General features: G+C 42.8%; 1 protein-coding gene across 2 annotated transcripts in view; it reads left to right on the top strand.

The window, feature by feature from the left end:
• kcnc1b (potassium voltage-gated channel, Shaw-related subfamily, member 1b) overlaps nt 1-20,939 on the top strand; it is a 71,965-nt gene that overhangs the window by 26,194 nt on the left and 24,832 nt on the right. For both annotated transcript variants that reach the window (XM_036968853.1, XM_036968852.1), the window contains exons 2-3: nt 11,684-12,668; nt 20,627-20,803. In XM_036968853.1, coding sequence (XP_036824748.1) covers nt 11,684-12,668; nt 20,627-20,803 — 1,162 coding nt within the window. The remainder of the gene's footprint in view (nt 1-11,683; nt 12,669-20,626; nt 20,804-20,939) is intronic.

The following is a 20,939-nucleotide window of genomic DNA, read 5'->3' as shown; positions in this document are numbered from 1 at the left end:
TAGGCACATGTAGTGGCCGTCTTTTTAGGCTTCAGTTGTTGTTGCTAGGCAACTTTCAGTGGACACCCCCATGAGTGTTTTTCAGAACCCCCCCTCCTAAAAACCCACCTGTTTCATTTTGGTTGTTGCAGGTGACTTTTTGTTAGTTATCCCCTTCTGTTTTAGCGACAGTATTTGGTTCTTGCCGGGGGAACAAAATGGGGGGCTCGTCCGGGATCGTGTTTCCCATGAGTATGGTAGTCACTCTAATCACCTACTCTGACGATCTGCTGTGCCCAGATAAGTCACTGTTCAAAAGACACTTTTGTGGTAGAGTTTCTGTCAATGACATCCACCCTGATGATCTGAATGTCGCAGGAGAGTATGGCTGCAATTTTTACGGGCTCCTAACCAACTATAAAGGAGGCGAGGCTACATACAGACACCGGTGAGTCAGGCTGATTGAGGTAGTATGTACATGTAGATATGGTTAAAGTGACAATGCATATATGATGAACAGAGAGTAGCAGTAGCGTAAAAGAGGGGTTGGCGGGTCGTAGGTGGCGGGACACAATGCAGACAGCCCAGTTAGCCAATGTGCAGGAGCACTGGTTGGTCGTCCCAATTGAGGTAGTATGTACATGAATGTATAGTTAAAGTGACTATACTTATATGACAAACAGAGAGTAGCAGCAGCGTAAAAAAGAGGGGTTGAGCACAAGCACATTCGAGCTAGAGCACAACGAAAGGGGAACAGGAACGTGAGCGTGTCATTTGACTGAGATATACTCTGAATCCAGTCAGGCCATCCTGCACCCTCAACAGAGTTTGATCTTGGTCGGAACAGCCGGCTAGGAACAGCCGGGTGGGAAAGACAAAGTGTTCTGGTGGGAAAGACAAAGTTCTGTTCTGGTGGGAAAGACAAAGTGTTCTGTTCTGGTGGGAAAGACAACGTGTTCTGGTGGGAAAGACAAAGTGTTCTGGTGGGAAAGACAAAGTGTTCTGGTGGGAAAGACAAAGTGTTCTGTTCTGGTGGGAAAGACAAAGTCTTCTGGTGGGAAAGACAAAGTGTTCTGGTGGGAAAGACAAAGTGTTCTGGTGGGAAAGACAAAGTGTTCTGTTCTGGTGGGAAAGACAACGTGTTCTGGCGGGAAAGACAACGTGTTCTGGTGGGAAAGACAAAGTGTTCTGGTGGGAAAGACAACGTGTTCTGGTGGGAAAGACAAAGTGTTCTGGTGGGAAAGACAACGTGTTCTGGTGGGAAAGACAAAGTGTTCTGGTGGGAAAGACAACGTGTTCTGGCGGGAAAGACAACGTGTTCTGGTGGGAAAGACAAAGTGTTCTGGTGGGAAAGACGACGTGTTCTGGTGGGAAAGACAACGTGTTCTGGTGGGAAAGACAAAGTGTTCTGGTGGGAAAGACAACGTGTTCTGGTGGGAAAGACAACGTGTTCTGGTGGGAAAGACAAAGTGTTCTGGTGGGAAAGACAACGTGTTCTGGTGGGAAAGACAACGTGTTCTAGTTGGAAAGACAACGTGTTCTGGTGGGAAAGACAACGTGTTCTGGTGGGAAAGACAAAGTGTTCTGGTGGGAAAGACAAAGTGTTCTGGTGGGAAAGACAACGTGTTCTGGTGGGAAAGACAACGTGTTCTGGTGGGAAAGACAAAGTGTTCTGGTGGGAAAGACAAAGTGTTCTGTTCTGGCGGGAAAGACAAAGTGTTCTGGTGGGAAAGACAAAGTGTTCTGTTCTGGCGGGAAAGACAAAGTGTTCTGGTGGGAAAGACAACGTGTTCTGGTGGGAAAGACAACGTGTTCTGGTGGGAAAGACAAAGTGTTCTGGTGGGAAAGACAACGTGTTCTGGTGGGAAAGACAACGTGTTCTGGTTGGAAAGACAACGTGTTCTGGTGGGAAAGACAACGTGTTCTGGTGGGAAAGACAAAGTGTTCTGGTGGGAAAGACAAAGTGTTCTGGTGGGAAAGACAACGTGTTCTGGTGGGAAAGACAACGTGTTCTGGTGGGAAAGACAAAGTGTTCTGGTGGGAAAGACAACGTGTTCTGTTCTGGCGGGAAAGACAAAGTGTTCTGGTGGGAAAGACAAAGTGTTCTGTTCTGGCGGGAAAGACAAAGTGTTCTGGTGGGAAAGACAAAGTGTTCTGTTCTGGCGGGAAAGACAAAGTGTTCTGGTGGGAAAGACAAAGTGTTCTGTTCTGGCGGGAAAGACAAAGTGTTCTGGTGGGAAAGACAAAGTGTTCTGGCGGGAAAGACAAAGTGTTCTGGTGGGAAAGACAACGTGTTCTGGTGGGAAAGACAACGTGTTCTGGTGGGAAAGACAACGTGTTCTGGTGGGAAAGACAACGTGTTCTGGTGGGAAAGACAAAGTGTTCTGTTCTGGTGGGAAAGACAACGTGTTCTGGCGGGAAAGACAACGTGTTCTGGTGGGAAAGACAAAGTGTTCTGGTGGGAAAGACAACGTGTTCTGGTGGGAAAGACAAAGTGTTCTGGTGGGAAAGACAAAGTGTTCTGGTGGGAAAGACAACGTGTTCTGGTGGGAAAGACAACGTGTTCTGGTTGGAAAGACAACGTGTTCTGGTGGGAAAGACAACGTGTTCTGGTGGGAAAGACAACGTGTTCTGGTGGGAAAGACAAAGTGTTCTGGTGGGAAAGACAAAGTGTTCTGGTGGGAAAGACAACGTGTTCTGGTGGGAAAGACAACGTGTTCTGGTGGGAAAGACAAAGTGTTCTGGTGGGAAAGACAACGTGTTCTGTTCTGGCGGGAAAGACAAAGTGTTCTGGTGGGAAAGACAAAGTGTTCTGTTCTGGCGGGAAAGACAAAGTGTTCTGGTGGGAAAGACAAAGTGTTCTGTTCTGGCGGGAAAGACAAAGTGTTCTGGTGGGAAAGACAAAGTGTTCTGGTGGGAAAGACAAAGTGTTCTGGCGGGAAAGACAAAGTGTTCTGGTGGGAAAGACAACGTGTTCTGGTGGGAAAGACAACGTGTTCTGGTGGGAAAGACAACGTGTTCTGGTGGGAAAGACAACGTGTTCTGGTGGGAAAGACAAAGTGTTCTGTTCTGGTGGGAAAGACAACGTGTTCTGGCGGGAAAGACAACGTGTTCTGGTGGGAAAGACAAAGTGTTCTGGTGGGAAAGACAATGTGTTCTGGTGGGAAAGACAAAGTGTTCTGGTGGGAAAGACAAAGTGTTCTGGTGGGAAAGACAACGTGTTCTGGTGGGAAAGACAAAGTGTTCTGTTCTGGTGTGAAAGACAACGTGTTCTGGTGTGAAAGACAACGTGTTCTGGTGGGAAAGACAACGTGTTCTGGTGGGAAAGACAAAGTGTTCTGGTGGGAAAGACAACGTGTTCTGGTGGGAAAGACAAAGTGTTCTGGTGGGAAAGACAAAGTGTTCTGGTGGGAAAGACAACGTGTTCTGGTGGGAAAGACAACGTGTTCTGGTGGGAAAGACAAAGTGTTCTGGTGGGAAAGACTCAGAAAGTCACTTTATCTCTTGACCAGAGTTCAGATTATGACACTGTTTAAACTGTTATCCTTCTGGCTTACGAGTTGGTCCCAGAGGCATACAGACAACAGTTCCCTAAATTACAAAAAAAAACAGAATAACAAAGCCATGTTGAGTTCGCAAGGGAGCAAGCAGGTCTATTTGATCAGACAGTGTGGTTCTCAAGATGTCTAGGACCTTGAGGATTTAAATACTTCTAGAGCAGTTCGAGAATTGCCTTCAAACAAAAGGGTATCATCCTAATGGAGGTGTAGATTACATCTATCATCTATCGTCCTAATGGAGGTGTAGATTACATCTATCATCTATCATCCTAATGGAGGTGTAGATTACATCTATCATCTATCATCCTAATGGAGGTGTAGATTACATCTATCATATATCATCCTAATGGAGGTGTAGATTACATCTATCATCTATCATCCTAATGGAGGTGTAGATTACATCTATCATCCTAATGGAGGTGTAGATTACATCTATCATCTATCATCCTAATGGAGGTGTAGATTACATACAGTGCCTTGCGAAAGTATTCGGCCCCCTTGAACTTTGCGACCTTTTGCCACATTTCAGGCTTCAAACATAAAGATATAAAACTGTATTTTTTTTGTGAAGAATCAACAACAAGTGGGACACAATCATGAAGTGGAACGATATTTATTGGATATTTCAAAAAAATTTAGCAAATCAAAAACTGAAAAATTGGGCGTGCAAAATTATTCAGCCCCTTTACTTTCAGTGCAGCAAACTCTCTCCAGAAGTTCAGTGAGGATCTCTGAATGATCCAATGTTGACCCAGTGCTACTCCTAATGGAGGAGTAGATTACATCTATCAACTATCATCCCAATGGAGGTGTAGATTACATCTATCATCCTAATGGAGGTGTAGATTACATCTATCATCCTAATGGAGGTGTAGATTACATCTATCATCCTAATGGAGGAGTAGATTACATCTATCATCCTAATGGAGGTGTAGATTACATCTATCATCCTAATGGAGGAGTAGATTACATCTATCATCCTAATGGAGGAGTAGATTACATCTATCATCCTAATGGAGGAGTAGATTACATCTATCATCCTAATGGAGGAGTAGATTACATCTATCATCTATCATCCTAATGGAGGTGTAGATTACATCTATCATCCTAATGGAGGAGTAGATTACATCTATCATCTATCATCCTAATGGAGGTGTAGATTACATCTATCATCCTAATGGAGGAGTAGATTACATCTATCATCTATCATCCTAATGGAGGTGTAGATTACATCTATCATCCTAATGGAGGAGTAGATTACATCTATCATCTATCATCCTAATGGAGGTGTAGATTACATCTATCATCCTAATGGAGGAGTAGATTACATCTATCATCTATCATCCTAATGGAGGTGTAGATTACATCTATCATCCTAATGGAGGAGTAGATTACATCTATCATCCTAATGGAGGTGTAGATTACATATATCATCCTATTGGAGGAGTAGATTACATCTATCATCTATCATCCTAATGGAGGAGTAGATTACATCTATCATCCTAATGGAGGAGTAGATTACATCTATCATCTATCATCCTAATGGAGGTGTAGATTACATCTATCAACTATCATCCTAATGGAGGTGTAGATTACATCTATCATCCTAATGGAGGAGTAGATTACATCTATCATCCTAATGGAGGTGTAGATTACATCTATCAACTATCATCCTAATGGAGGTGTAGATTACATCTATCATCCTAATGGAGGTGTAGATTACATCTATCATCTATCATCCTAATGGAGGAGTAGATTATATCTATCATCCTAATGGAGGTGTAGATTACATCTATCATCCTAATGGAGGTGTAGATTACATCTATCATCCTAATGGAGGAGTAGATTACATCTATCATCTATCATCCTAATGGAGGAGTAGATTACATCTATCATCCTAATGGAGGAGTAGATTACATCTATCATCTATCATCCTAATGGAGGAGTAGATTACATCTATCATCCTAATGGAGGAGTAGATTACATCTATCATCCTAATGGAGGAGTAGATTACATCTATCATCTATCATCCTAATGGAGGTGTAGATTACATCTATCAACTATCATCCTAATGGAGGTGTAGATTACATCTATCATCCTAATGGAGGAGTAGATTACATCTATCATCTATCATCCTAATGGAGGTGTAGATTACATCTATCAACTATCATCCTAATGGAGGTGTAGATTACATCTATCATCCTAATGGAGGAGTAGATTACATCTATCATCCTAATGGAGGAGTAGATTACATCTATCATCCTAATGGAGGTGTAGATTACATCTATCAACTATCATCCTAATGGAGGTGTAGATTACATCTATCATCCTAATGGAGGTGTAGATTACATCTATCATCTATCATCCTAATGGAGGAGTAGATTATATCTATCATCCTAATGGAGGTGTAGATTACATCTATCATCCTAATGGAGGTGTAGATTACATCTATCATCCTAATGGAGGAGTAGATTACATCTATCATCCTAATGGAGGTGTAGATTACATCTATCATCTATCATCCTAATGGAGGTGTAGATTACATCTATCATCCTAATGGAGGAGTAGATTACATCTACCATCATAATGGAGGAGTAGATTACATCTATCAACTATCATCCTAATGGAGGTGTAGATGACATCTATCATCTATCATCCTAATGGAGGTGTAGATTACATCTATCATCTATCATCCTAATGGAGGTGTAGATTACATCTATCATCTATCATCCTAATGGAGGTGTAGATTACATCTACCATCCTAATGGAGGAGTAGATTACATCTATCATCTATCATCCTAATGGAGGTGTAGATTACATCTACCATCCTAATGGAGGAGTAGATTACATCTATCAACTATCATCCTAATGGAGGTGTAGATTACATCTATCATCCTAATGGAGGAGTAGATTACATCTACCATCCTAATGGAGGAGTAGATTACATCTATCAACTATCATCCTAATGGAGGTGTAGATTACATCTATCATCCTAATGGAGGAGTAGATTACATCTATCAACTATCATCCTAATGGAGGAGTAGATTACATCTATCAACTATCATCCTAATGGAGGTGTAGATGACATCTATCATCTATCATCCTAATGGAGGTGTAGATTACATCTATCATCTATCATCCTAATGGAGGTGTAGATTACATCTATCATCTATCATCCTAATGGAGGTGTAGATTACATCTACCATCCTAATGGAGGAGTAGATTACATCTACCATCCTAATGGAGGAGTAGATTACATCTATCAACTATCATCCTAATGGAGGTGTAGATTACATCTATCATCCTAATGGAGGAGTAGATTACATCTACCATCCTAATGGAGGAGTAGATTACATCTATCAACTATCATCCTAATGGAGGTGTAGATTACATCTATCATCCTAATGGAGGAGTAGATTACATCTATCAACTATCATCCTAATGGAGGAGTAGATTACATCTATCAACTATCATCCTAATGGAGGTGTAGATTACATATATCATCCTAATGGAGGTGTAGATTACATCTACCATCCTAATGGAGGAGTAGATTACATCTATCAACTATCATCCTAATGGAGGTGTAGATTACATCTATCATCCTAATGGAGGAGTAGATTACATCTACCATCCTAATGGAGGAGTAGATTACATCTATCAACTATCATCCTAATGGAGGTGTAGATTACATCTATCATCCTAATGGAGGTTTAGATTACATCTATCATCCTAATGGAGGTGTAGATTACATCTATCATCCTAATGGAGGAGTAGATTATATCTATCATCCTAATGGAGGTGTAGATTACATCTATCATCCTAATGGAGGTGTAGATTATATCTATCATCCTAATGGAGGTGTAGATTACATCTATCATCCTAATGGAGGAGTAGATTACATCTATCATCCTAATGGAGGAGTAGATTACATCTATCATCCTAATGGAGGTGTAGATTACATCTATCATCCTAATGGAGGAGTAGATTACATCTATCATCCTAATGGAGGTGTAGATTACATCTATCATCCTAATGGAGGTGTAGATTACATCTATCATCCTATTGGAGGAGTAGATTACATCTATCATCTATCATCCTAATGGAGGAGTAGATTACATCTATCATCCTAATGGAGGAGTAGATTACATCTATCATCCTAATGGAGGTGTAGATTACATATATCATCCTATTGGAGGAGTAGATTACATCTATCATCCTAATGGAGGTGTAGATTACATATATCATCCTATTGGAGGAGTAGATTACATCTATCATCTATCATCCTAATGGAGGAGTAGATTACATCTATCATCTATCATCCTAATGGAGGAGTAGATTACATCTATCATCTATCATCCTAATGGAGGAGTAGATTACATCTATCATCCTAATGGAGGAGTAGATTACATCTATCAACTATCATCCTAATGGAGGTGTAGATTACATCTATCATCCTAATGGAGGTTTAGATTACATCTATCATCCTAATGGAGGAGTAGATTACATCTATCATCCTAATGGAGGAGTAGATTACATCTATCATCTATCATCCTAATGGAGGAGTAGATTACATCTATCATCTATCATCCTAATGGAGGAGTAGATTACATCTATCATCTATCATCCTAATGGAGGAGTAGATTACATCTATCATCCTAATGGAGGAGTAGATTACATCTATCATCCTAATGGAGGAGTAGATTACATCTATCATCCTAATGGAGGAGTAGATTACATCTATCATCCTAATGGAGGAGTAGATTACATCTATCATCCTAATGGAGGAGTAGATTACATCTATCATCTATCATCCTAATGGAGGAGTAGATTACATCTATCATCCTAATGGAGGAGTAGATTACATCTATCATCCTAATGGAGGAGTAGATTACATCTATCATCCTAATGGAGGAGTAGATTACATCTATCATCCTAATGGAGGAGTAGATTACATCTATCATCTATCATCCTAATGGAGGAGTAGATTACATCTATCATCTATCATCCTAATGGAGGAGTAGATTACATCTATCATCCTAATGGAGGTTTAGATTACATCTATCATCCTAATGGAGGAGTAGATTACATCTATCATCCTAATGGAGGAGTAGATTACATCTATCATCTATCATCCTAATGGAGGAGTAGATTACATCTATCATCTATCATCCTAATGGAGGTGTAGATTACATCTGTCATCCTAATGGAGGTGTAGATTACATCTATCATCCTAATGGAGGTGTAGATTACATCTATCATCTATCATCCTAATGGAGGTGTAGATTACATCTATCAACTATCATCCTAATGGAGGAGTAGATTACATCTATCATCCTAATGGAGGAGTAGATTACATCTATCAACTATCATCCCAATGGAGGTGTAGATTACATCTATCATCCTAATGGAGGTGTAGATTACATCTATCATCTATCATCCTAATGGAGGTGTAGATTACATCTATCATCCTATTGGAGGAGTAGATTACATCTATCATCCTAATGGAGGAGTAGATTACATCTATCATCCTAATGGAGGTGTAGATTACATCTATCATCTATCATCCTAATGGAGGTGTAGATTACATCTATCATCCTAATGGAGGAGTAGATTACATCTATCATCCTAATGGAGGTGTAGATTACATCTATCATCCTATTGGAGGAGTAGATTACATCTATCATCCTAATGGAGGTGTAGATTACATCTACCATCATAATGGAGGAGTAGATTACATCTATCATCCTATTGGAGGAGTAGATTACATCTATCATCCTATTGGAGGAGTAGATTACATCTATCATCCTATTGGAGGAGTAGATTACATCTATCATCCTATTGGAGGAGTAGATTACATCTATCATCCTATTGGAGGAGTAGATTACATCTATCATCCTATTGGAGGAGTAGATTACATCTATCATCCTAATGCAGGAGTAGATTACATATATCATCCTAATGGAGGAGTAGATTACATCTATCATCCTAATGGAGGTGTAGATTACATCTATCATCCTAATGGAGGTGTAGATTACATATATCATCCTAATGGAGGTGTAGATTGCATCTATCATCCTAATGGAGGAGTAGATTACATCTATCATCTATCATCCTAATGGAGGAGTAGATTACATCTATCATCTATCATCCTAATGGAGGTGTAGATTACATCTATCATCTATCATCCTAATGGAGGAGTAGATTACATCTATCATCCTAATGGAGGAGTAGATTACATCTATCATCTATCATCCTAATGGAGGTGTAGATTACATCTATCATCCTAATGGAGGAGTAGATTACATCTATCATCCTAATGGAGGAGTAGATTACATCTATCATCTATCATCCTAATGGATGAGTAGGGAAAAGGGCCCTGGTCTAAAGTAGTGCACTATATAAGGAATAGGGTGCCATTTGGGATGCAAGCTCTGTAACAAGAGAGACTGGACAGACTGTTATAACCTTCCTGTTACATTGATGTGGATTGGACAGACTGTTATAACCTTCCTGTTACATTGATGTGGACTGGACAGACTGTTATAAGCTTCCTGTTACATTGATGTGGACTGGACAGACTGTTATAACCTTCCTGTTACATTGATGTGGACTGGACAGACTGTTATAACCTTCCTGTTACATTGATGTGGACTGGACAGACTGTTATAACCTTCCTGTTGTTACATTGATGTGGACTGGACAGACTGTTATAACCTTCCTGTTGTTACATTGATGTGGACTGGACAGACTGTTATAACCTTCCTGTTACATTGATGTGGACTGGACAGAACCTTCCTGTTACATTGATGTGGACTGGACAGGCTGTTATAACCTTCCTGTTGTTACATTGATGTGGACTGGACAGACTGTTATAACCTTCCTCTTGTTACATTGATGTGGACTGGACAGACTGTTATAACCTTCCTCTTGTTACATTGATGTGGACTGGACAGACTGTTATAACCTTCCTCTTGTTACATTGATGTGGACTGGACAGACTGTTATAACCTTCCTGTTGTACCAATGTCAATCAATACATAATATACATAAGAGTATGTTGTACAAATAAAAATGTCTATCGCTCTCTTCCTCCCCTCCCCTTTCTCTCTCCTCCCCTCCCCTTTCTCTCTCCTCCCCTGTAATACAGTCTGTCCAGTCCACATCAGTGTTGTAATGGAGGGGAGGAGAGAGAAAGGGGAGGGGAGGAGAGAGAAAGGGGAGGGGAGGAGAGAGAAAGGGGAGGGGACGAGGGAGAGAGGGAGGGGAGGGGAGGAGAGAGAAAGGGGAGGGGAGGAGAGAGAAAGAGGAGGGGGGAGAGAAAAAGGGGAGGGGAGGAGGGAGAGGGGGAGGGAGGAGAGAGAAAGGAGAGGGGAGTAAGAGAGAGAGAGGGAGGGAGGGGAGAAGAGAGAGGGAGGGGAGGAGAGAGAAAGGGGAGGAGATGGAGAGAGGGAGGGGAGGAGAGAGAAAGGGGAGGGGAGGAGAGAGAGAGAGGGGAGAGAGAGGGTTGGAGAGAGAGAGGGGTGGAGAGAGAGAGAAAGATGGAGAGGAGAGAGGAATAGAGAGGGGAGGAGAGAGAGAGAAAGGGGAGGGAGGGGAGGATAGAGAGAGGGGTGGAGAGAGAGAAAGGGGAGGGGAGGAGAGAGAGAGGGAAATAGAAAGAGAGAGGGGAGGGAGAGAGTGGAAGTCTCTCTCCCCTTTCTCCTCCCCTCCCCTTTCTCTCTCCCCTCCCCTCCTCTTTCTCTCTCTCCTCCCCTCTCTCTCTCTCTCCTCCCCTCCCCTTCTCTCTCTCCTCCCCTCCCCTTCTCTCTCTCCTCCCTCCCCGCTCTCTTTCCTCCCCCCTCTCTTTCCCCTCCTCCCCTTTTTCTCTTTCCTCCCCTTTCCCTCTCTCCTCCCCTTTTCTCTTACCTCCCCTCCCCTCTCTCTCCTCCCTCCCCTGTCTCTCCTCCCCTCTGTCTTTCCTCCCCTCCCCTTTCTCTCTCTCCTCCCCTTTCTCTCTGGTGTCCATCTCCATCTTCTGTACATCTCTGCACTGCTTATAATTGTATTATGTGTTATGAAGTCCTTATGCCAGAACCTTCAAATAATAATCTCTCTTTCCCTCGTTCTCTCTCTTTCCATTCCTCTCTTTTCTCCCTCCTCCACAGTGGATAGCCCTGGCCTCTCTGTTCTTCATCCTCGTGTCCATCTCCACCTTCTGCCTGGAGACCCACGAGTTCTTCAACCCCATCGTGAACCGCACCGAGCTGGAGCTGGTGGACAACGTAACGGTGGAGCATGTGTACCAGGAGACGGAGACGGTGGTCTATCTCACCTACATCGAGGGCGTCTGCGTGGTCTGGTTTACCTTTGAGTTCATGATGCGAGTCATATTCTGTCCGGATAAGATGGAGTTCATGAAGAAAGCTCTCAACGTTATCGACTTCGTGGCTATCTTACCGTTCTACCTGGAGGTCGGGCTGAGCGGGCTGTCTTCTAAAGCGGCTAAGGATGTTCTGGGGTTCCTGAGGGTGGTGAGGTTCGTCAGGATCCTGCGTATCTTCAAGCTGACCCGTCACTTCGTGGGCCTGAGGGTTCTGGGTCACACGTTACGGGCTAGCACCAATGAGTTCCTCCTCCTCATTATCTTCCTCGCCCTCGGAGTCCTCATCTTCGCCACGATGATCTACTACGCCGAACGGATGGGAGCGGACCCGACCGACCCGCGCGCCAGCGATCACACGCACTTCAAGAACATCCCCATCGGATTCTGGTGGGCCGTCGTTACCATGACGACCCTTGGCTACGGCGACATGTACCCCCAGACGTGGTCTGGCATGCTTGTCGGCGCGCTGTGCGCCCTATCGGGTGTACTGACCATCGCCATGCCCGTCCCCGTGATCGTCAACAACTTTGGAATGTATTACTCCCTGGCCATGGCGAAGCAGAAGCTACCAAAGAAGAAGAACAAGCATATCCCGCGAGCACCCCAACCAGGATCACCCAACTACTGTAAGTCCAGCATCAACTCTCCTCCAACGCCCCATAAAGCACCGCTCCTTCCTGAAAGCCCGAACTTAGTCCACCCCGTTTTGGCTCTGGCTCAAAACATGGCTCTGACACACGACGACGTCTTTGAAGTACAGTTTCCAGGTAAGAAACCATGATAGACAGTCTATATTATAGACCACCATGATAGAGGTCTATAGGCCGACAGTCTGTATTATAGACCACCATGATAGAGGTCTATAGGCCGACAGTCTGTATTATAGACCACCATGATAGAGGTCTATAGGCCGACAGTCTGTATTATAGACCACCATGATAGAGGTCTATAGGCCGACAGTCTGTATTATAGACCACCATGATAGAGGTCTATAGGCCGACAGTCTGTATTATAGACCACCATGATAGAAGTCTATAGGCCGACAGTCTGTATTATAGACCACCATGATAGATGTCTATAGGCCGACAGTCTGTATTATAGACCACCATGATAGAGGTCTATAGGCCGACAGTCTGTATTATAGACCACCATGATAGACAGTCTGTATTATAGACCACCATGATAGAGGTCTATAGGCCGACAGTCTGTATTATAGACCACCATGATAGAGGTCTATAGGCCGACAGTCTGTATAATAGACCACCATGATAGAGGTCTATAGGCCGACAGTCTGTATTATAGACCACCATGATAGAGGTCTATAGGCCGACAGTCTGTATTATAGACCACCATGATAGAGGTCTATAGGCCGACAGTCTGTATTATAGACCACCATGATAGAGGTCTATAGGCCGACAGTCTGTATTATAGACCACCATGATAGAGGTCTATAGGCCGGCAGTCTGTATTATAGACCACCATGATAGATGTCTATAGGCCGACAGTCTGTATTATAGACCACCATGATAGAGGTCTATAGGCCGACAGTCTGTATTATAGACCACCATGATAGACCACCATGATAGAAGTCTATAGGCCGACAGTCTGTATTATAGACCACCATGATAGAGGTCTATAGGCCGACAGTCTGTATTATAGACCACCATGATAGATGTCTATAGGCCGACAGTCTGTATTATAGACCACCATGATAGACCACCATGATAGAAGTCTATGGGCCGACAGTCTGTATTATAGACCACCATGATAGAAGTCTATAGGCCGACAGTCTGTATTACAGACCACCATAATAGAAGTCTATAGGCCGACAGTCTATATTATAGACCACCATGATAGAAGTCTATAGGCCGACAGTCTGTATTATAGACCACCATGATAGAGGTCTATAGGCCGACAGTCTGTATTATAGACCACCATGATAGATGTCTATAGGCCGAACGGTCTGTATTATAGACCACCATGATAGACCACCATGATAGAAGTCTATAGGCCGACAGTCTGTATTATAGACCACCATGATAGAGGTCTATAGGCCGACAGTCTGTATTATAGACCAACATGATAGAAGTCTATAGGCCGACAGTCTGTATTATAGACCACCTTGATAGAAGTCTATGGGCCGACAGTCTGTATTATAGACCACCATGATAGAAGTCTATAGGCCGACAGTCTGTATTACAGACCACCATAATAGAAGTCTATAGGCCGACAGTCTATATTATAGACCACCATGATAGAAGTCTATAGGCCGACAATCTGTATTATAGACCACCATGATAGACCACCATGATAGATGTCCATAGGCCGACAGTCTGTATTATAGACCACCATGATAGAGGTCTATAGGCCGACAGTCTGTATTATAGACCACCATGATAGAAGTCTATAGGCCGACAGTCTGTATTATAGACCACCATGATAGAAGTCTATAGGCCGACAGTCTGTATTATAGACCACCATGATAGAAGTCTATAGGCCGACAGTCTGTATTATAGACCACCATGATAGAGGTCTATAGGCCGAACGGTCTGTCTTATAGACCACCATGATAGAGGTCTATAGGCCGACAGTCTGTATTATAGACCACCATGATAGAAGTCTATAGGCTGACAGTCTGTCTTATAGACCACCATGATAGAAGTCTATAGGCCGACAGTCTGTATTATAGACCACCATGATAGAAGTCTATAGGCTGACAGTCTGTCTTATAGACTACCATGATAGAGGTCTATAGGCTGACAGTCTGTCTTATAGACCACCATGATAGATGTCTTTCTAAACTGTAAACTAAAGGAGGACAGTCTTCTCTCTTCTCTGTCCTCTTCCTCTCTTATCTGTTCTCTTTCTCTCTTATCTGTTCTCTTCCTCTATTCTCTTTTCTCTTCCTCTCTTCTCTGCCCTCTTCCTCTCTTATCTCTTCTCTGTTCTCTTCCTCTCTTCTCTGTTCTCTTCCTCTTTTCCCTCTTCTCTGTTCTCTTCCTCTCTTCTCTGTCCTCTTCCTCTCTTCTCTGTCCTCTTCCTCTCTTCTCTGTCCTCTTCCTCTCCTCTCTGTTCTCTTCCTCTCTTCTCTTCCTCTTCCTCTCTTCCTCTGTTCTCTGTTTTCTTCCTCTCTTTGTTCTCTTCCTCTCTTCTCTCTTCTCTGTTCTCTTCCTCTCTTCTCTGTTCTCTGTTCTCTTCCTCTCTTTGTTCTCTTCCTCTCTTCTCTGTTCTCTTCCTCTTCTCTGTTCTCTTCCTCTCTTCTCTGTCCTCTTACTCTCTTCTCTGTTCTCGTCCTCTTCCTCTTTTCTCTGTTCTCTTCCTCTGTTCTCTGTTCTCGTCCTCTCTTATCTGTTCTCTGTTCTCAACTGTCCTGCAACTTCCCATCATCGTTCTACTGTCTCACTGTTTGTCTGTAGACACCCTCCCTCTCCTGTCTCAATCAGATGACTCAGCCACATCCGATTTAAACAAATGAATCTCTCATTCAAGGATCAATAAGCTGTATGATTTACAGATTGAGACTCTGAGAAAGGGAGTAAAGAGGGAGATATGGAGTAGGACCATGAGTAATGCACCAGTTCTCAGTACCCTGTTTCCTATAGTCCAGTGGGCCCTGGTCAGAATCATTGCACTATGTAGGGAATATGGTACCATTTAGGATGTAGCCCATGACTCAGTGCCGCCTTCCTAGAACTCACACCCTTCCTCGAACTCACACCCTTCCTAGAACTCACACCCTTCCTAGAACTCACACCCTTCCTAGAACTCACACCCTTCCTAGAACTCACACCCTTCCTAGAACTCACACCCTTCCTAGAACTCACACCCTTCCTAGAACTCACACCCTTCCTAGAACTCACACCCTTCTCAGAACTCACACACTTCCCAGAACTGACACCCTTCCCAGAACTCACACCCTTCCTAGAACTCACACCCTTCCTAGAACTCACACCCTTCCTAGAACTCACACCCTTCCTAGAACTCACACCCTTCCTAGAACTCACACCCTTCTCAGAACTCACACACTTCCCAGAACTGACACCCTTCCCAGAACTCACACCCTTCCTAGAACTCACACCCTTTCCAGAACTCACACCCTTCCTAGAACTCACACCCTTTCCAGAACTCACACTCTTCCCAGAACTCACACCCTTCCTAGAACTCACACCCTTCCTAGAACTCACACCCTTCCTAGAACTCACACCCTTCCTAGAACTCACACCCTTCCTAGAACTCACACCCTTCCTAGAACTCACACATCCTGTCTGGCGTCTGCATCAGTGTCACACACCTCTATAGATCTGTCACGTGTGATGATGAGGAGGATGATGATGATTATTAAGCCTTATATCAAGGTAATTTGATCAGCAGCATACCACCCTGCATCCCACTGCTGGCTTGCTTCTGAAGCTAAGCAGGGTTGGTCCCTGGATGGGAGACCAGATGCTGCTGGCTTGCTTCTGAAGCTAAGCAGGGTTGGTCCTAGTTGGTCCCTGAATGGGAGACCAGATGGTGTTGGAAGTGGTGTTGGAGGGCCAGTAGGAGGCACCCTTTTCTCTGGTCTAAAATAATATCCCAATGCCCCAGGGCGGTGATTGGGGATATTTCCCTGTGTAGGGTGCTGTCTTTTGGATGGAACGTTAAACAGGTGTCCTGAATCTCTGTAGTCACTAAAGATCCCATGGCACTTATTGTATGAGTAGGAGTGTTAACCCTGGTGTCCTAGCTAAATTCCCAACTTGGCCTTCATGCCATCATGGTCACCTAATCATCCCCCCCCTTACAGTTGGCTCATTCATCACCCATTCCCTCCACTCTAACTATACACCAGGTCGTTGCTGTAAATGAGAATGTGTTCTCAGTCAACTTACCTGGTTAAGTTAATTTAAAGATATGTAAGGGATTCTGTAAACTAAAGTTCTGGTACAAAGTTAATAATTGTTACCATGTAATAATTTGGAATCAATAACAACAATGTTGTTACTGTAGAAATTGCAGTGCTATTACAAAGGTGTGAGAGAGCAGGGCTACCCAACCCTGTTCCTGGAGAGTTACCCTCCTGTAGGTTTAACTCCAACCCTGATCCTGGAGAGATACCGTCCTCTAGGTTTAACTCCAACCCTGTTCCTGGAGAGCTACCCTCCTGTAGGTTTAACTCCAACCCTGATCCTGGAGAGCTACCCTCCTATAGGTTATAACTCCAACCCTGTTCCTGGAGAGCTACCCTCCTGTAGGTTTTAACTCCAACCCTGATCCTGGAGAGAGACCCTCCTGTAGGTTTTACCCCAAACCCTGTATCTGGAGAGAGACCCTCCTGTAGGTTTTGCCCCAACCCTGTTCCTGGAGAGAGACCCTCCTGTAGGTTTTAACTCCAACCCTGTTCCTGGAAAGATACCCTCCTGTAGGTTTTAACCCCAACCCTGTTCCTGGAGAGAGACCCTCCTGTAGGTTTTAACTCCAACCCTGTTCCTGGAGAGAGACCCTCCTGTAGGTTTTAACCCCAACCCTGTTCCTGGAGAGAGACCCTCCTGTAGGTTTTACTCCAACCCTGTAAAACCTAGAGGGTTGGAGTAGCACCTACAGGAGGGTAGCTCTCCAGGAACAGGGTTGGAGTTAAACCTACAGATTGGTATCTCCAGGAACAGCGTTGGAGTTAAACCTACAGATTGGTATCTCCAGGAACAGGGTTGGAGTTAAACCTACAGATTGGTATCTCCAGGAACAGCGTTGGAGTTAAACCTACAGATTGGTATCTCCAGGAACAGGGTTGGAGTTAAACCTACAGATTGGTATCTCCAGGAACAGGGTTGGAGTTAAACCTACAGATTGGTATCTCCAGGAACAGGGTTGGAGTTAAACCTACAGATTGGTATCTCCAGGAACAGGGTTGGAGTAACACCTACAGGAGGGTAGCTCTCCAGGAACAGGGTTGGAGTTAAACCTACAGATTGGTATCTCCAGGAACAGGGTTGGAGTAACACCTACAGGAGGGTAGCTCTCCAGGAAGATGGTTGGAGTTAAACCTACAGATTGGTATCTCCAGGAACAGGGTTGGAGTAACACCTACAGGAGGGTAGCTCTCCAGGAACAGGGTTGGGCAGCCCTGTTTTAGCACCTATATGATACATTAGTACTGATCATTGATTACACTCACAGGTTCTACTGAGCTACTAGGATGCTACTGAGGTACTAGGATGCTAGTGAGGTACTAGGATGCTAGTGAGGTACTAGGATGCTAGTGAGGTACTAGGCTGCTACTGAGGTACTAGGATGCTAGTGAGGTACTAGGCTGCTACTGAGGTACTAGGCTTCTACTGAGGTACTAGGCTGCTACTGAGGTACTAGGCTTCTACTGAGGTACCAGGGTACTACTTGTCAAGTGGGTTGATGTTTTAGGCTAACATGTTTTTTTTCACATTGACACCATCCCACGTACCATACTAAAATACCATCCATACACCCACCACTACACCCACTAACCATCTGAGTCCATGCACCATTACGCACTAATACTACTGTTCACACGGTAATATCCTAATGCAGCATGCTTCAAATCATACTGTTGACTGTCCAAATCAGTGCTATTATAATTGATTGAGTCAGTAATATTTTATTTGAAACGTGATAGGATTTGATAGCATGCTAGGATGTGATAGCATGCTAGGATATGATAGCATGCTAGGATATGATAGCATGCTAGGATATGTGCAGTATGGAATGTAGCACTTGACAAAGCTTTTGTACCCCATTTTATGAGATTTTCAAGGTGGGATAATTAAACTGGCAATATAGTGGTTTGTTTCTAAACCACATATGATTAACTTTAGCCAGACCTCAGCATCGATTGGAGGTTAGCTTCCCAGGGAATACATAACGTTGTATTGAATTGAATTGGATGCCCATATCTCTACTTGTTGCATTCATCGACTCTAGTCTTTTGTTTGGCAGTTGGACAAGCAGCATTTCCTAAAATGCTTTATTTGATCAGTGTTTGATTCTGTTGTCTGTATCTCCCAGATTTATTTTCTAATGTTCTTCTAGGTGTTCTGATTCTATTTCCATGGAATATCCTGTTCTGATTCTGTTTCCATGGAATCTCTTGTTCTGATTCTATTTCCATGGAATCTCCTGTTCTGATTCTATTTCCATGGAATCTCCTGTTCTGATTCTATTTCCATGGAATCTCCTGTTCTGATTCTATTTCCATGGAATCTCCTGTTCTGATTCTATTTCCATGGAATCTCCTGTTTAAATTTTATTTCCATGGAATCTTCTGTTCTAATTATATTTTCATGGAATCTCCTGTTCTAATTCTATTTCCATGGAATCTCCTGTTCTGATTCTATTTCCATGGAATCTCCTGTTCTAATTATGTTTCAATGGAATCTCCTGTTCTGATTCTATTTCCATGGAATCTCCTGTTCTGATTCTATTTCCATGGAATCTCCTGTTCTGATTCTATTTCCATGCAATCTCCTGATCTGATTCTATTTCCATGGAATCTCCTGTTCTTATTCTGTTTCAATGGAATCTCCTGTTCTGATTCTATTTCCATGGAACCTCCTGTTCTAATTCAAATTTTATTTCAATTGAATCTCCTGTTCTAATTCTAGTTCTGTTTCTATGGAATCTCCTGTTCTAATTCTATTTCTGTTTCTATGGAATCTCCTGTTCTAATTCTATTTCTATGGAATGTACTGTTCTATTTCTATTTCTATGGAATCGCCTGTTCTAATTCTATTTCTATTGAATCTCCTGTTCTAATTCTATTTCTATGGAATGTACTGTTCTATTTCTATTTCTATGGAATCTCCTGTTCTAATTCTATTTATATTTCTATGGCATCTCCTGTTCTAATTCTATTTCTGTTTCTATGGAATCTACTGTTCTAATTATATTTCTGTTTCTATGGAATCTCCTGTTCTAATTCTATTTCTATGGAATCTTCTGTTCTAATTATATTTTCATGGAATCTCCTGTTCTAATTATATTTCCATGGAATCTCCTGTTCTGATTATATTTCCATGGAATCTCCTGTTCTAATTATGTTTCAATGGAATCTCCTGTTTAAATATATTTCCATGGAATCTCCTGTTCTAATTATGTTTCAATGGAATCTCCTGTTCTGATTCTATTTCCATGGAATCTCCTGTTCTAATTCTGTTTCCATGGAATCTCCTGTTCTTTTTCTGTTTCCATGGAATCTCCTGTTCTGATTCTATTTCCATGGAACCTCCTGTTCTAATTGTTTTTCTATGGAATCTTCTGTTCTAAATCTAATTCTATTCCCATGGAATCTCCTGTTCTAATTCAATTTTTATTTCCATGGAATCTCCTGTTCTAATTCTAGTCTATTTCCATGGAATCTCCTGTTCTAATTCTATTTCTGTTTCTATGGAACCTCCTGTTCTAATTATATTTCTATGGAATCTACTGTTCTAATTTAAATTATATTTCTATGGAATCTCCTGTTCTAATTCAAATTTTATTTCCATGGAATCTCCTGTTCTAATTCTATTTCTATTGAATCTCCTGTTCTAATTCTAGTTATATTTCCATGGAATCTCCTGTTTTAATTCTAGTTCTGTTTCTATGGAATCTGCTGTTCTAATTCCAGTTCTGTTTCTATGGAATCTCCTGTTATAATTCTAGTTCTGTTTCTATGGAATCTCCTGTTCTAATTCCATTTCTATTTCTATGGAATCTCCTGTGTGTCTGTCTGAAGATTCCAAGCTGAATGGGGAGGCGGCCAACGCAGCTCTAGCCAATGAGGACTGTCCTCATATAGACCAGGCCATCTCGCCAGAGGAGATCTTCAGCCCCAGTGAGAGAGAACGGCCTTGTTGTCTTGTCACCACAGCTGCAGAACGACCCAACCACACAGGGGGTAGAGTCAGGAGGGGTACGTACACCTACAGTAACAGCCAAATACAGCCCAACCACACAGGGGGAGGAGGGAGGAGAGTTACGTACTGTAACAGCCAAACACAGGCCACTATCAAACGTGTTGCATTCCCTACGACTTGATTATTCATTAT

The sequence above is a fragment of the Oncorhynchus mykiss genome, chromosome 30 (assembly GCF_013265735.2).
Source record: "Oncorhynchus mykiss isolate Arlee chromosome 30, USDA_OmykA_1.1, whole genome shotgun sequence".
Classification (NCBI taxonomy): domain Eukaryota; kingdom Metazoa; phylum Chordata; class Actinopteri; order Salmoniformes; family Salmonidae; genus Oncorhynchus; species Oncorhynchus mykiss.
This window is presented reverse-complemented; position numbering and strand designations above follow the sequence as displayed.